Source organism: Dasypus novemcinctus, chromosome 4 (genome assembly GCF_030445035.2).
Source record: "Dasypus novemcinctus isolate mDasNov1 chromosome 4, mDasNov1.1.hap2, whole genome shotgun sequence".
NCBI lineage: Eukaryota > Metazoa > Chordata > Mammalia > Cingulata > Dasypodidae > Dasypus > Dasypus novemcinctus.
In genome coordinates, this window is record NC_080676.1 from 109,981,168 (window position 1) to 109,998,147 (window position 16,980).

At 36.1% G+C, this 16,980-nt stretch overlaps 1 protein-coding gene across 16 annotated transcripts in view; it reads right to left on the reverse strand.

Moving 5' to 3' along the window:
• Positions 1 to 16,980, reverse strand: part of EPHA6 (EPH receptor A6) — a 975,172-nt gene that overhangs the window by 125,020 nt on the left and 833,172 nt on the right. For all 16 annotated transcript variants that reach the window (XM_058296026.2, XM_058296023.2, XM_058296024.2 and 13 more), the window contains one exon: positions 12,312 to 12,521. In XM_058296026.2, coding sequence (XP_058152009.1) covers positions 12,312 to 12,521 — 210 coding nt within the window. The remainder of the gene's footprint in view (positions 1 to 12,311; positions 12,522 to 16,980) is intronic.

Below are 16,980 nucleotides of genomic sequence, written 5' to 3' on the forward strand. Positions count from 1 at the left end.
ATATTACCCTAGTTTCTTGTTGTCATCATCCTTAATTAGGTTGATTTGGTGCTCAGGACAAAGGGCTTCCACCAGCTTGACATACATAGGTTCATCAGAGTTGGATGCAAGCACACAAAGAGGGGCTTGGTACTTGTCTAAGCTTTTGGCAGCTTCATGGATTTCAGTATTAGATTATGGTGAATAAGGGTGGTCTTCACATTTTGTAAAGCAGTGTTAATGTCCATTATGCCTCCAGCAATAGTCCCTTTCTTGGTCATGGTGGAGGGTTATGGGTTGAGCTGATTCTTGAAAGCACCTGAGCCTCCATCTCAATACAACTCCATGGAATGTGAATTTATTGGCTTATGGTTTTGTGGCTAGAAATCCAAACTCAAGGAATCATCAAGGCGATGATGTTCTGATGCTGGCTGTCAGTGATCCTTGGTCCTTGGCTTTTCTGCCACAAAGCAATACGCATGACAGCCTTTCCTGGCTTTTGGTTCCCTTGAGTTCCAGCTTCTGGCTGCTCCCTTGGGGCTTTCTCTCACTCTGTGGCCTTCTTTATAAGGCTTCTCATAATAGGATTAAGATTCATCCTGATTCAGTTAGGCCATACCTTAATTAATTTCTTGGAAAGGTCTGTTTACATCCACAGGAATGGATGAAGATTAAGAACATGTTTCTCTGGGGTACATAGTTCCAAGCGACCACAGTGGTTTTTGTACATTTTTTGCACAAATGCAAGATGGAGGTTTTCCCAAAGTAGGATTGCACTTCTCAATGGTCCATATGACTTTGAGCTAGGTGATCCTCACTATTTTCAAGATTTCAGATTGAACTATCCATTTGTTCAGCTATTTTTGAACTCTGTGATTGAGGGTCTTCAACTTTGCATTTGTTTTACTACAAAGAAGTCTATAATTCTGATAAACCACACTTTCCTAAGATTCAGAGATGAGGACATTTCAGAGAATGACTCTTCAGATATTAGCTTTATCCAGTATTGTTACGATTCTCATTTCCAACTTATGTTTGAGATTTTTGAAATGGTTCATAAATTTTCAAAATTTTTTTCGCAATTGGGGACCATCCCATACTGTACCTTTACTGCAAAAATCAACATTAAAAATTCATATTATAATCAATAAAACAAACATTATGTAGTTTGAAGTTCAGCAATATCTTATATTATTTTATTATACAAATTCACAAGTTTCATTTAATTGATACCTGAGCATTAACTTTTGTGCCCTTCTGATGCCACCAACCCAGAGAACTACCATTAGGATTTTGAGTTATCAGTCTATGATCTACGCTGGTGTATATAACATTCACCCCTTCAACAGTTATCAGAGAAGACTCTTACTCTGCATTTCACACATTTTCTCTCTAATTCAGTATAAAGCTTTATTGCTTTTTCATCTCCATTGTTGAAAACCGCCTAATGGCTTTTGGGCTAAAGGTGTGGACACCACTAACTTTGAAAAACATAGCTCTTTATACATTAGGTCTTTATATTTGCCTTTACAAAAAAAAAAAAAAAAAAAAAAACTATCTTGGAAAACAAATAACAACTTTCAGATTTTCTTCTCAAGAATTGGTCCATCAGACAATTGCTGGTTTAAGGGCACCTTTGTGTTTGAATTTAGGGAAACTAGAGTTGGCATATCTATTTCTTCCTCTTCAGCTAATTATGATGGTCTATATATTTGACTTTTTTGTTAGTTTATTTTTGGCCCCAGGACCTGGGAACAAAATATTTGACTGTTTTTGATTGACTGTGTTCATAGTATCTTTTGAATGAGAACTGTTTTTTGTGAAGACTCATTTTTAAATTTTCCCAAATGCTTCAACTCCTTTCCTGATGATGAAATTGGCTCATCCAGCCTGGATTTTATTGTTTTTCATTATTCCAAGGCTCATTTGCTTACCACCTTTTTATTAAGCAAGAAATTATTTAAATCTTCAAATAGCATTCTTACAACATCACTAATTTTCTCCTCCTTTTCTTTTCTTGTTACACAGCCTTCTGAATTTAAGTTTGCTTAAAAAAATTGCCATATTCTTTACTTGATATCTGCAGTAGTAGACTGAATTCTGGTAGGAGACATTACTTATATACAATTTATGCTGTGATACTTAGCTTTTAGGGGCTAGTCAGCATAAGTCTTCTACCTAAGGGTCTGCCTTGTGCCTATCCTGCAATAGCCTTTCCATTTTTAGCATGGGTAAAGCTTAAGGAATAATTGAAATAAGAGTCATTCTTCAGTTTGACCCTGGTTTAACTAAGGTAGACTTATCACGGGATGCATTTCATTGCACATTGTATCTTAGCATGGTGTCATCCTACCATCTGTGATATGATGTACAGAATCCTGTGGTAGGATAAAGGATAAAGTTTTATTTTTCAAAATCCAAGAAATTAAAAAGATTTCTTAAAAATATTCTTTTGTTCAGTACAACAGATATGATTCTATGCTTAAAGCATTTTAAAAACTTTCTCACTGTAACTTTTAACAACATATTATTTAAAAGAGATAAAAATGAATGAAAATTTTAATACGTTTTACGAGAAGGTTAAGCATGATCTCCAGGCAATCTCAATTACTCCTGTAAAATTATAGTAATTAAAGGCAGAAGAGTGAATAATCTAAAATAATTTTATCTGCTTTTATTAAAAATAGTCACACTTGAAACTGGACATGTCTCAAAATTTAGAAATTTACTTAAAAAACCAAGCCAGTTTATAAAGGCCTGAAATAGGTGAAGGAGGAAGTTTGTTCAGATCTTTTCCAACTTGAATATGTACATGCAAATACATCTCACCCATGATGGTCCATTATTTTTTATAATTATCTCCATGCTGGGTGAGACCACACCTTCTTAGATTGATAGGAGACTGACTTTTCTCATATACTATATTGAATAGGGGAGGTTAAGTGTTTAAACTTAGAGTGGATCCTATGAATGTGAACTAAATAGAAATAAAATGTTAAAAGAACTATGATTATGCAGATTATGAGCTGTCAGTAAGAGGTTTAGGATTTCAACAAAGGAAGCACTTATCTAGAATTCCTGCTATCAAAGAAGAAAGCAAGATTTATTGGATAAAACAAAATGAACATAATTGAAAGTAAGAATCAAAAAATCATAGAATTTTTGCAGGTATTGTGATAAATGATTTTTCCATTCTGTTTTAATCTTTAAAATATAAGAAAAGTATTTACTCTAATTAAAAAATATATGAACACTAGTTGCCCTCATATTTAAAATAGAACTTATCTCTTAAAACAGATGAGTGTGAGCCATAATATATCTTTTGATATTCTTTTTTTAGGAAAATAGGGCTTCATTTACATAATTGAGAGCAAAGAGGCTTAACATTTTCATTGTAAATTTAATTCTGGGTTGCTTAGCAATATTCAAATGAGAGGAGTCCCTCCTACGGAGTCAGTTATAAAACAATTGTTCATGTGAATGAATGTGTGTCAGATTCAGAAAAGGAAGTGATTTCTTAGCACCTATATTTTAACCAGACAGGAGACCACGTAATCAAATGATAACAAGTCAAACTCTCAGTAAATTTTATGCAGATTAATTTAGCCACATATCACCAATTATTTATGTATCATTAGGTACGATCCAGAATAATTTATCAATCCCTCCTTATTACCTGGTAAGCCCTTTCTAGATCTGGCACATAAATTCAAGGTCTCAGTCCTCATCTAGGTCCTCATTTCATACATTTTTTTTCCTTCTATCTTTGACTCTCAATGTACATTTCTTGGTTTTAACACCATTGTTAGTTCTTGAAGTTTCTTTGTAGGGGTCTGAAATTATTTTAGTACAGGACCTGGGCTGGTTAAGTTCATGTGTCAATTTGGCTAGGTTATGGTGTCCAGTTGTTTGGTCAAGCAAACACTGGCCTGATTGTTTCTATGAAGGTATTTCATGGATTTAAATCATTGGTTAGTTTATTGCATCTATGGCTAATTACATCTACAATCAACAAAGGAGATTACCCTCAGAAATGAGACAGGCCTCATCCAATCAATTGAAGGACATAAAGGGAGAACTGAACACTTCATCAGTCAGAAAGAAGAATTTCTTTTTTTTTTTTTTTTAAGATTTACTTATTTATTTATTTCTCTCCCCTTCCCACCCCCCACCCCAGTTGTCTGTTCTGTGTGTCTTCTTTGTCTGCTTCTGTTGTTGTCAGCGGCACAGGAATCTGTGTTCTTTTGGTTGTGTCATCTTGTTGTGCCAGCTCTCCGTGAGGGCGGTGCCATTTTTAAGCAGGCTGCACTTTCTTTCGCACTGGGCATCTCTCCTTACGGGGTACACTCCTTGCGCGTGGGGTTCCCCTATGCGGGGGACACCCCCGTGTGGCACAGCACTCCTTGAGCTCATCAGCACTGTGCATGGGCCAGCTCCACACGGGTCAAGGAGGCCCGGGGTTTGAACCATGGACCTCCCATGTGGTAGACGGATGCCCTAACCACTGGGCCAAGTCCGCTGCCTAGAAAGAAGAATTTCTGTCTCTACTTTGGCCAGCCAGCTTCTCCTGTGGAATGAATCAAAACCTTCCTTGGAATTTCCAACTTGTGATCTGCTCTACAGAATTCAGATTTGCTAGTCCACACAGCTGCATGAACCAATTCTTTTATACAACAGGAATGGTTGGATAACATGTTGGCAGGAGCCAAGTAGCAGCACTTAAATGCCAAAGAAAAAGCAGGTGTGGTTACTGTACAGAATAGCAGAGTCAAAGCATAATGAGAACAGTCTGACTAGCAGAGACCTGTGGCATTGGGTAGTTGTTCGTGGGGTATCTAGAAGTGAACTAGATGCATGGTCTACTATATTGTTACTTCATCTGTAAGGCAGAAGAGTTCTAGGTTGAGTGAACAAAAGACTAACTTGAATCACAAAAACAGAGAGAGAGTCTCTCAATTCTCGGACTTGAGACAGTTTGTAGAGCCAGAACCCCCTGAATGAACAGAAGGCCAGTTCCCCTTGGGGGAAGAACCTGCTATTTTGCCAATGATTTATTCTGTTATTCTACCTCCTGATCTTCCCCAAAAAGATATATAGCCTTTTACTAAGGTGACAGTTCACTGGGGGAAAGGAAATGCTCAGACATTTGGGGGAATATTAGATACTGGCTCTGAACTGACATTCCAGCAGACCCAAAATATCTCAGTGGTCCTACAGTTCAAATAGGGCCCATGAAGGGCCCTGTTGGTCTATGAACCCGTTCTGTAATTATTTCTCCAGTTGAAGAATGAATAATTGGGATAGACATACTCAGTAACTGGCAGAATCCCTGCACTGGATCCCTGAAATTGTGGAGTGAGGACTATTATGGTAGGAAAGGCCAAGTGGAAGCCACTTGGCAGAAGAACTGCCTCTAACTAGCAAAATAGTAAATAAAATGAATACTGCATTCCTGGAAGGACGGCAGAGATTAGTGCCACCACCAAGGACTTGAAGGATACAGGAGTGGTGATTCCCACCATATCCCTATTCAACTCTCTTATCTGGCCTATATGGATCTTGGAGGATGACAGTGGATTATTTTATATTTAACCAGGTGGCAACTCCAATGGCAGCTGCTCATCCAGATGTGGTATCATTGCATGAGGAAATTATCAAAATCTCTGTTACCTGGAATGGTAGTTTGAGATTATTTTATGAATCCCAAAGAGGAAAGATTATGTTTTTTAGCTAGTTTATTCCTGTGGTGTGATACTCTTTGATTGCATTAAATTCAGATGAGATTCCTTTAATTAGATTACTTGATAAGATCAATTTAGGGCTTTTGATTGGACTATGTCAATGAGGTTTGACTCAGGTTGAGTCTCTACCTCCTTGTTAAGACTTATATCAACAGAAACACAGACAGACAGACACAGTGAAAGGAAGCCACCATCTTTGATCCTGCCATGTGAGAGAGAAAAAACTCCAGTTTTGCCCACAGCTCTGCTGCAAGGAGAGAAACCCCCAAGAGGCTCAAAGAGGCTGGCACACAGAGCAGCTCAAAAGCAGATGAGCCCTACTATATGTCTGGTTGCCCTCAGCTGAGCTCAAACCTTGGCAGAGATCAGTGGCTATCTTGATTCAACATATGGCAGCCAACTTTGGTAAGAAAGCATAGCCAATGGTGTCTTGGTTTCGTCCTTTCATGGCCTTAGAATTGTAAGGTTTTATCTCAAATAAATCCCCTTATACAAGCTAACCAATTTCTGATACTTTTCATTGGCAGTCCTTTGCAAAACTAAAATACCTGGTATGCAGCTATTGATTTGGAAATAATTTTTTTCTTGATATCTGTTAGAAAAGACCACCAGAAACAGTGTGCTTTCAGCTAGCAAGGCTAGCAATATACCTTTACTCATGGACACATCAACTTCTAGTCCTATGTCATAATTTAGTCTGCAGGAAACGTGATTACCTTTTCTGTTCACAGGATATCACACTGGTCCATAATATCAATGATATCTTATTGAATGGACTAGGTCCATTCAGTAGTAACTACTGTAGCATTTTAGTAAGGTATTTGCATGTCAGAAGGGTGGGAGATAATGCCAAAAAAAAATTCAGAGGCCTTCCATCTTACTAAAATGTCTAGATATCCAGTGGTGTCAGGTATGTCCAGATATCCCTTCTAAAGTGAAGATAAGTTGGTGCATCTGGCCCCTACTACAACCAGAAAAGAAAAGGTACAACACCTAGTTGGCTACTTTGGATTTTAGAGACAACATATTCCTCATTTGGGTTTACTTCAGTCAATTTACCATGTGACCTGAAAAGCTGCTAGTTTTGAGTGGGGACCAGAACAAGAGGAGGCTCTGCCACAGGTCCAGATTACCCTATAAACTCCTTGCCACATGAACCATATGATCCAGCAGATCGAATGGTGCTTGAAAATTCAGTAGCAAATAGATATGATATTGTTAGCCTGTGCAGGCTCCTATAGGAGAATCCCAGCACAGACCTGCAGGATTTTAGAGCAAAGCTCTGCCATTCTCTTCAGTTAACTACTCTTCTTTTGAGAAACAGTGTTTAGCCTGCTATTGGATGTTTGTATAAACCGTATCCTTAACTATTGATCACCTAGTTACCATGAGATGCAAGTTGCCCCTCATTAACTGGGTGTTGTCTGACCCATGAAGCCGTAAGGGTGGGCATGCCCAGTAACACTCCATTATCAAGTGGAAGTGGTATACATGAGATCAGGCTCAAGCAGGTCCTAAAGGCACACATAACACAAGCAAGTTACCCGACTGCCCATGACTCCAGCGTCTGCCACATTACTTTCTCCTTCCCAGCTTCAGCTAGGGCCTTTTGTGGAGTCTCTTACAAACAGTTGACTGAGGAAGAGAAAATCTGGGCCTGGTTTACAGATGGTTCTATATGATAATACGAGTAGCACCTAAAAGTGGACAGCTGCATCACTACATCCCTTTTCTGGGACATCCCTGAAATGCAGTGAAGAGATATCATCCCCGTGGGCAGATCTTTGAGCAATGCACCTGGCTGTTCATTTTGCTTGGCAGGAGAAATGGCTGGATGAATGTTTATATACTGATTCATGGGCTGCATGTAGTGTTTTGGCTGGATGGTCAGTGACTTGAAAGGAACATAATTGGAAAGTTGGTGACAAACATGTCTAGGGGAGAAGCATGTGGCTATAAAGACCTTCTGAATGGGCAAAAACATGAAGATATTTGTGTCCCATGTGACTGTTCACCAGAGGATGACTTTAGCAGAAGAGATTTTAATAATAAAATATATAGGAAGATCTGTTCTTAGGATACCAGTCAGCCACTCTCCCAGCCACTACTGTCATTGCCCGAAGGGTTCATGAATGAAGTGGTCATGGTAGTAGGAATGGAGGTTTTTCATAGGCTCAGCAACATGGACTTCTACTCACCAAGGATGACCTGGCTATAGCCACTGCCCAGTGCCCAATCTGCCAGCAGCAGAGACCAACACTCAACACCTGAAATGGCACCATTGTCCAAGGTGATCAGCCTGCTACCTGGTGTCATGTTGATTACATTAGATCATTTCCATCATGGGAGAGGGAGAATTTTTTCTTTGTGGAATAGATATATACTCTGGACATGGATTTGCCTTTCTTGCATGCAATTCTTCTGCTGAAACTACTATTTGTGGGTTTATAAAATGCCTTATAAAATGATGATCAGAAGCAATGCTATTCTGATAAGCATTGCTTCTGATCAGCCAATGAAATGCAAGAATGGGCGTTTGCTCATGGAATTCACTAGGCTTCCCGTGTTCCCATGATCCTGAAGCAGCTGGATTGATAGAATAGTGGAATGGTCTTTTGAAGACACAGTAAAGGTACCAGTTGTGTAGCAATACCTTGCAGGGCTGAGGCAATGTTCTCCAGGAGACTATATATGTAGGTTTTAATTCAGGTCCACTCTACGGTGCTGTTTCTTCCACAGCCAGGATTCTTGGGTCTGGGAATCAAGGGGTGGAAATGGGAGTTGCACCACCCACTATTACTACTAGTGATCCTCTAGAAAAAATTTTTGATTCCTGTCTCCATGACCTTACGTTCTGCTAGAGGTCTTAGCTAAAAAGGAGAAGTGTTTCCAAAATGATTCAATCGTACTGTAAATTAAGACTGCCACCTAGTCACCTTTCGGGTCCTCATGACTATGAATCTATAGGTTAAGAAGGGAATTATGGTACTAGCTGTGATGATTTATTCATATTATCAAGCAGAAAAGGGACTTCTACTATACAATGGAGATAAGGAAGAGTTTGCCTGGAATACAGGAGACCCCTTAGGGCTTCTCTTAGTACAACCATGCCCTGTGATTAAGGACAATGGGAAACTGCAACAACCCAATCCATGCCAGACTATCAATTACCAAGTCCCTTCAGGAATTAAGGTTTGAGTCACCCCACCAGGCAAAGAACCATGACCTGCTTAGGTGCTTGTTAAGAACACAGGCAATATTGAATGGGTAGGAGAAGAAAGAATTCATAAATATAGGCTAAGTCCATGTGACCACTTGCAGAAATGAGGATTGTAATGGTTGAGTATTTCTTCCTTCTTTTATTATGAATACATTTGCATCTATAAACATAAAGCAAATATCTTTGTTTTCTTCCCTATCTTATCCCCTTAATATAGAAAATAAGTTGTATTAACTTTATAGTATTATATTTAAGTTACAGGATATCAAGTTTAAGAATGAATATTATCCACAAACTTGATCCTTTTATGGGGAAAGAGTGTCTTTCTGGTTGTACATAAGACAATTGAACTATGTTAGGTGAAATTATGACTGTTATTTTATTTAGCCAATCAATGTGGTTTAAACAGATGTGTATGGTTGCCAAGGGGTAGACTATGATGGGTAAGTTCATATCTCAACTTGGCTAGGTTATGATGTCCAGTTGTTTGTTCAAACAAGCACTAGCCTGATTTTACTATGAGGGAAATTTTCATGAATTTAAATCATTAGTAATCACAAAGGATATTGCATTCAGCAATGAGAAAAGTCTCCCTCAATCAGTTGAAGGCCTTAAATTGAGAACTGTTGATTTTTGACATTCAGAAAGAAGGAAAATTTCTATTTCAGGCATCCAGCTTCTCCTGGGGTGAATAACGGAAACTTTCATTGGAGTTTCCAACTTGCAGCCTGCCTTAAGTAATTTGGATTTTCCAGTCTGCATGGCTGCATGAGCCAATTCCTATAATATATGTCTCTATCTCTATCTCTGTCTCTGTTTCTTTCTCTATATATCTCTAGTCAGTTCTATTCCTCTGTCGAGCCCTGAGTAATACAGGGCTTAAGTACCTTACCCAAAAAATAATCCTCTGCTACTACTGTTTCTGCCTTTCCTGCTGTATTGCCCACTGCTGATGTCTGCATATTTGCAGGTTTTACTATTCTGTGCTACATTTGGTTTCCCTTGGTCCTTCTTTATGTAGTCATTTATCTGTTCTCAAGAATTTGTTAATATTTGGTTATTGGCCCTCCAAGGAATAGGGTTTGAAATAAGATAGCTCCATCATAAACTGTCTTGAGTACATATTGAATAAATTTGTCTTAGAACTAAAGCAGGGTGTGCAAATCACTCTTAAGTTGTAGGAAGAAAATATCAGAATTTCTACTTATATTTGGTTGTAAATCTCATCTTCTTATTTACTTTTAGTGTATTTTTTAATATAGATAATATGTTTCTGCATATTACATGTGTGTGATTTAAAAATAACCCCTCTAACAGGGTTTTCTTCCTTGATCAATACTATCTCTATTGAACTAGTATAATCTATAAATATTGGCATAATATTTAAATCCTCCTTATTTATCATTCATACCTAGTTACCAATATTTAAAATTTTATGATGATAATGATTTTCAATTATCTCCCCTCTTCTCTACTCCAACTGATGCTCAGGATACTCTGAACAGTAAGGTTATTCTGAGATTTTTAAAAAAGAACTTGATTACATTATTTGCCATTTAATTTTAATTGATACCTCTTAAATTGAGATATTTATTTCTTATACAAGGCAGATTATATAGCTTTTCAGATCACTTTTTGGAGTGTTAGTTTTCTGGTTAACTAATTTGCTGTTTAATCCTGTAGTCACCTAAATTTACAACAGCACTGCTTTGGGCTTCCCAGTCTCTATAGTCATGGATAACGGAACATGCCTGCATTCTGGATGTCAAATTTTATCCAAGATAATCTATTTCTGCATCAATATTTGCATTACCTTGCCTATTCTATTAGTATATTAAATTTAGTTATGAACTTTCCATTTTAAAAAAGCATTTAAAATAGTATTTTAATAAGTAATTTCAAGTGTAACTATGTAGGTAAAGAAAGAGTATAGTAGTTATTTCCTAGTTTGTTTTATTCTTTTAGTAGACTATAACTGAGTTTTATAAATATTATATTTTATGATTATACATGATTACTAAATATAACTTAAAATGCTATTGTCCAGGGTTAGCAATAATATGTTAAATAGAAAAATCTTATATGAATTGTTCTATAATTCTAAATGTTCAAGTTATACATAAGAGAGAAGAAAGTAAGGGTCTTGCAAAAATGAAGTAATTATCACATTTTAAAGGTAGAAAATGGAGTTGAAAATACAGTTTTTTCTAAAATGAACAATTTATTTTCAGGTGAGATAGAGTTTTATTTTTATGTAGCTTTTTGGTCAAATTTAAAGATCAGTAAATACTGCTGTTATACATAAGGCTCTGAGGGATTATTTTTCTTAAAACTGTATTTCTTTGTTGTATAAATTAATGAAAATATCTTTGATAAATTAATATAGAGCATTTCTACAAAGCAAATATAGTAAGGGCATAAAATATTTCTTTCAAAATGCTAAATTTTCATTTAATTGGAGTACTTTAGTGAAATTTCAAAAACCACACATTAAAGGAATTAAAAGGAAACTAAATAATGGTGCTGCATTATTTAAAATAATGTTTATGTTAGAAGAACAGAACAGAGTAAAAATATCTTGAATAGTTTTACTGACTTGTTTTTCATTGAAGAGACTGTCAAGTGAGTCAATAATGAAGATTTTGTTTAAAAATAAGAATATTTAGTCTAATTTCAGAAACTGATGGCTTTAAGATAGCTCAATAGAGATGTTTAGACTGAATAACTCAAAACAGTAACCAAAGAAATCAATGCAATCAATTAGGTTTCAGGGCATACAGGAATATTTAAACTATTCATGAGTCAGATTGAGGTAATATAATTTACAGATGATAGTTTAGTAGTTTTTATTCATGCTCACATTTTCCAAAAGTATTATTTGGAAAAAGGTTTTTAGACTGTTCTGATATCTCTCCAAAGGAAACCATACTGGTTCATTTTAAGTGTGCATAGACTTTCCATAAAATGTGCTGTGAGAAATAAAAAGTCACCTGAAAAACACTGGTACCTAATGTTCACTGATTTATAAACAGATTATATCATTGGCCTATAAAGGACTCCATTTAAAGGAGTTATTATTAAGGTATCAAAAAGACGTCAGGCAAAGGCATATTTGTTGTGAGTGCAGTCATCACATGGACCTCACGATGATGTTAAAATTAGGTACTAGTTCAATGAAAGAAAGAAAACAGTAAAAACAACAACAACTATGCACTCAGATATGGCAAACAAATAATCATATTAAATTGGGAAAATAAAAGAAGAAAACAGAAAATTAGGAGACCAAAAACAGAATTACTCTTATAATATTAAATTATAATCTTATAATTAAAAGCAAGCTAATTATACCAGAAGAGAAAATATAAACTTACAGTTGTTGTATAGGCTGCTTCTGGATCATCTTCCAGTACTCGGGAAAGACCAAAATCAGAAACTTTGCATACTAAGTTGCTGTTGACCAATATATTCCGAGCTGCCAAATCGCGATGAACATAACCCATATCAGAAAGATACTTCATACCCGATGCAATGCCTCGGAGCATACCAACCAACTGGATGACTGTGAAGTGGCCATCATGTTTCTGCAAGAGAGTCACAAGGGCTTAAATTGATTTATTTGTATTTTTCATGCACGTGTGTGTGCATGTGTGTGTAGTGTTAAGTAAAACCCTTGCATTTATTTTACTGAATCCAATGAAGGAAAGTATCAAATTTGCTGACCGCTGATATTGCTCATAAAGAAATATAAGAACTAGTTTGACCTTTACAGGAAATGCAAAATCTAGTTGGAAATGATCAGGGAATACTAAACAAATGTTAGAAAGGAATCAAGTAAATTAAGTACCAGAAAAATATTTTTAAAAATTTAGGTAACAAGAAGGAACTAAAGTCAAATAAATTATGAGTAAAGGCTACCAAGAAAACAGACTATTTTCCATAGTCGTGAACTTTGAACCAACTGTCTAGGATTGGATAAAGACTTCTGTGCTAACAGGAAATGAAGTGAAAAATAGTACTTAGGTCACTCAGAAAGAAGAAAGGTGTTTGAATGGACAAGAAGCAAGTTTAGAGAAGCTGAAGGGGAAAGAAAAAACCCCAAGTAGACAGAAAATAACTACATTCTTCCATTATGTAGAGAAAATAAAAATGAAGCCTCTGGCATTTAAATGAAAAGGTGATTATTTTAGCTTTTGTTTGGGTGAATTAAATGACTAACGAATGAGGCACAGTGACTACCATGTAATAGCCATTCCCATCTTATTATCTTTACCTTTATTTAAAAACAATGCATTTCTTTATGTTTAAAAAAGGAAAACAGAAAAAAAAAATTTAAATGTCATCCAGGCAAGATGCAAACATAAATAAGACAAGATACAAATGTGTCCTTGAAATTGGTGAAAATAAAAATATTTTAAATTTGAAAACAAATTCTTTTTGTCTGCTTGATTATTTAAAGATTATTGTCTTTTTTGGTGTTACAAAGAAATACGAAAAATTCTCAAGTTGTTTTTATACATAATTTTTATTTATGAATGATATTAGAATGAATATTTAGTAAGAGAATGTAGGACTATAATATCTTAGATAGTATAATAGAAACTCAAATAATAGTCTCTTAATAGTTTTCTAAGTTAAGGAAGTTTTCAAGGCTATAGTTTTATATCAAAGCATAGAGGAGCTTAAGAACAGGCATGATCCGACTTATCTGTCAAAGTGACACAGTCTCCTACACAACGATGATTTATTGGTCAGCTAAATGAATGGGCTTATACAACAAATGAAATAAACTTTGTCTTAGTATATTAACTTATCTCTGTGATAGCTCTCTGATTATAGTTCCCTACACGAGTGCAGAGTATGGAAAAGAACCTTCTCTTAAAATAAACACTTCACATATAAGCAGGCTTTTCTGTATAATCAATATATAAAAGATAATTTAGCAAAAAGAAATTTTGGTGTTCTTAGCTCCTTTTGATTCTAATCCATCTTCTACGACAGAGCCTGATTAGATGAAATCTGCCTCTTCTATTATGTACCCTATCTACCTCTTCTCTATTAGGAATTACAAAATTTTTGAGTAGAAATTGAAAACATAAATTCTTTTTGCCTATAAAGAACTATACTAAATTTAACAGGTGGTTTTCTTACCTATAAAGTTGCCCGAAATAAAGGTCCTTGTCAATGAGAATTTCTAAATGTTAGGAAATGTTATCATCCAATTGAATACTAAGGAGTGGTTCAGTTTCTTTAACTAAACAATGGGTATAGAATCATGTAACTCAGTCATAGTGAAAAGCATACAAAAGAATTTCCAGTAAGATGGTGGACTGCAAAGACATGGGACTCTCTTCTTTCCCAGAAAAACAGCTAGAGGACAGGCAGATACAGACAGGAAAAAAATCATCTAGGGTTTAGGATACTAGGGGAAGGTTGGACACTGCCTAGAAGAGAAATGGGCAGAGAAAAGAATTGCAACTGCAAAACTGTGAGTTAAAAGCTGCAACTGCAACTGCCATCATCCTCCCCCAACCAACAGACATACTTGAATTCTTAGGCCTTGGGGCAAGCAGCTACAGACAAGAGGGACCCAGGGATCCTGTTCCCCAGGAAAGTGGGGAGAGAGGGACATAGCCGAAAGCTGCCTCAGCTTTTGACCCACAAATTTGGTCTGCTGTGTTCCATGAGCCCTTCCAGGTGGGGTGGGACCACACCATTGTTTGCCTTGGGAGCCAGCAAGGTACTAAAGACCTCCAACACTCACAATCTCCCTTTCTACTGACTGGGTCTGATTGTTGAGGATGCAGAAGGGAGTGGGACTATTTCTTACCCAGGGAAAGGGAAGGGGCTCCCAGCAAATGTTGGAGAACTCCCTCTGAGAAAGTTTGAATTACAAGGCTCTTAGCCTTCAAGCAGGGCCCTCTATCACATTGAAACCATCAGTGTTGCAGGGAACACACTCCAACCAGACTTTGAATGGAGAGGGCTTCCAAAGAGCGCCAGCCGCTGGTGGACCAAGTAAGTGCAAATGAGGAAATTAGTAAGTAAATAAATAAGAGGCTTTTTCCAGCCTTTCCAGCCTTCTTTCTCAAGGCCTTTAGAAGCAGGTCTGCAACCCATTATTGGGTCCAGGGTCCAGATTTGAACAACTAACAGGGACAATCTTAATGGGTTGAACCAAGAATTAAAAAACAGTAACACACAGCCTACTGCCATTAAATCCCTAACAGGGGAGAGAAATTGAACATCTGAGTAAACTACCATCCTAATCAGATGCCTAGACAGCAGGAAAAAAATCACAAGCCATATTAAGAAAATGGAAGAAATGGCCCAAGCAAAGGAATATATTAAAGCCCCAGAAGAGACACAGGATCAATGAGATTTACACACATTTCCAAGATCAAATTAATGAGTTGAAAGACAGTATGGCTAAAGAGATAAAGAACATTAAGATGACACTGAGTGAGCACAAAGAAGAATTGGAAAACCTGAAAAGAAAAGTAACGGAGCTCATAGGAATGAAAGACATGAAGCACAAGCAAAAAATAAATAAATAAATGGCACCTCCTAAAAATTAAACACTTTTGCACCCAGAAGGACTTTGTCAAAAGGGAGAAAAGGCAGTTGACTCAATGGAAAAAAATATTTTGGAATCACATATCCAATAAGGGTTTAATATTCAGGATATATAAAGAGATAATATATCTCAACAATAAGAAATGAAGTCATAAAGCATATGACAACATAGATTATTGAGGACATTATACTGAGTGAAGCAAGTCAGACACAAAAGGACAAGTCCTATATGATTGTGCTACTATGAACTAATATATTATGTAATCTCATGGAATTATTAACTTGAATATGGGTCACCAGAAAATAGAATGAGGTTAGAGAATGGAAAGCTGAAGGTTAACTTGTACAGAACTCGTAAAAAGGATGTGTGTTAATCTTTGAAAATGAATAGAAAAGAAGAAAGCACAACATAATGCTTGTAACTAGCAGTACTATTATATGGGTATGACAGTGATTTAAGGGGAAAGTCTAAGGACATGTCATGTATATTACTAAAGGGAAGCTAAAAAGGCCATGTAATATATATTACTAAAAGGGAAGCTAAAAAAACCTAACATGAGACTGTACACCACAGAAAAACTGCATGTGAAATATGAATATGGGTAAAGTTGCTTATATAAGACCATTTTTCTTTGAAACTGAACTAACATTTTTAATACTACAAGACGTTAATATCAGACAAAAAAAATCATGCTAGGTGAAAGAAACCAGGACAGATACTTTATATTGTATGATCCCATTTTATATAATATAAAATCTAAATATAAATCAGTTTATAAAGATGAAATTAGATTAGTGGTTACGTAGGGCTGGGGAAGGATAGAGGGATTGAGAGGTGACTGCTAAGGGTGTGGAATTTTACTTTTTGAGTAATGAAATTGTTTTAAATTTTTTTGTGGTGTTCAATGTACAACACTGTGATTATACTAAAAGCCACTGATTACACAATTTGTATTGATTGTATGGTATGTGAATACATCTTAATAAAACTGCTTTAAAAAGCATATAAAACACTCAACAAAGCCTCTGACTTCTTTTAGTAGTAATTAATCTGTATAAATCTGTTATTATTATATGTAGTGTTTATAATTTAATTTGAGTCAGGAAATTTTCTTGAGAACTCAATATGCAACAAAATATCCTAAAACAAACAAAGAGAAATAGTTTATTTATCTGTTTTGAGGGAGGCACAAAACACCATGTTATTTTTAACAGCTTTTTTGAGATATATAATTCACATACCGTACAATTCACCCTTTTAAAGTATACAATTCAATGGTTTTTAGTGTACTGACAGAGTCATACAAGCATTGACTTGATTTCAGAAAGTTTTCATTGCCCTACAAATAAATCCCATTCTCTTCAGTAATCATTCCCCATTTCCTCCCAACCTTCCCCCACCAGCCTTAGGTACTACTAATCTACCTCTATCTCTATGGATTTGCCTATTCTGGACATTTCATACAA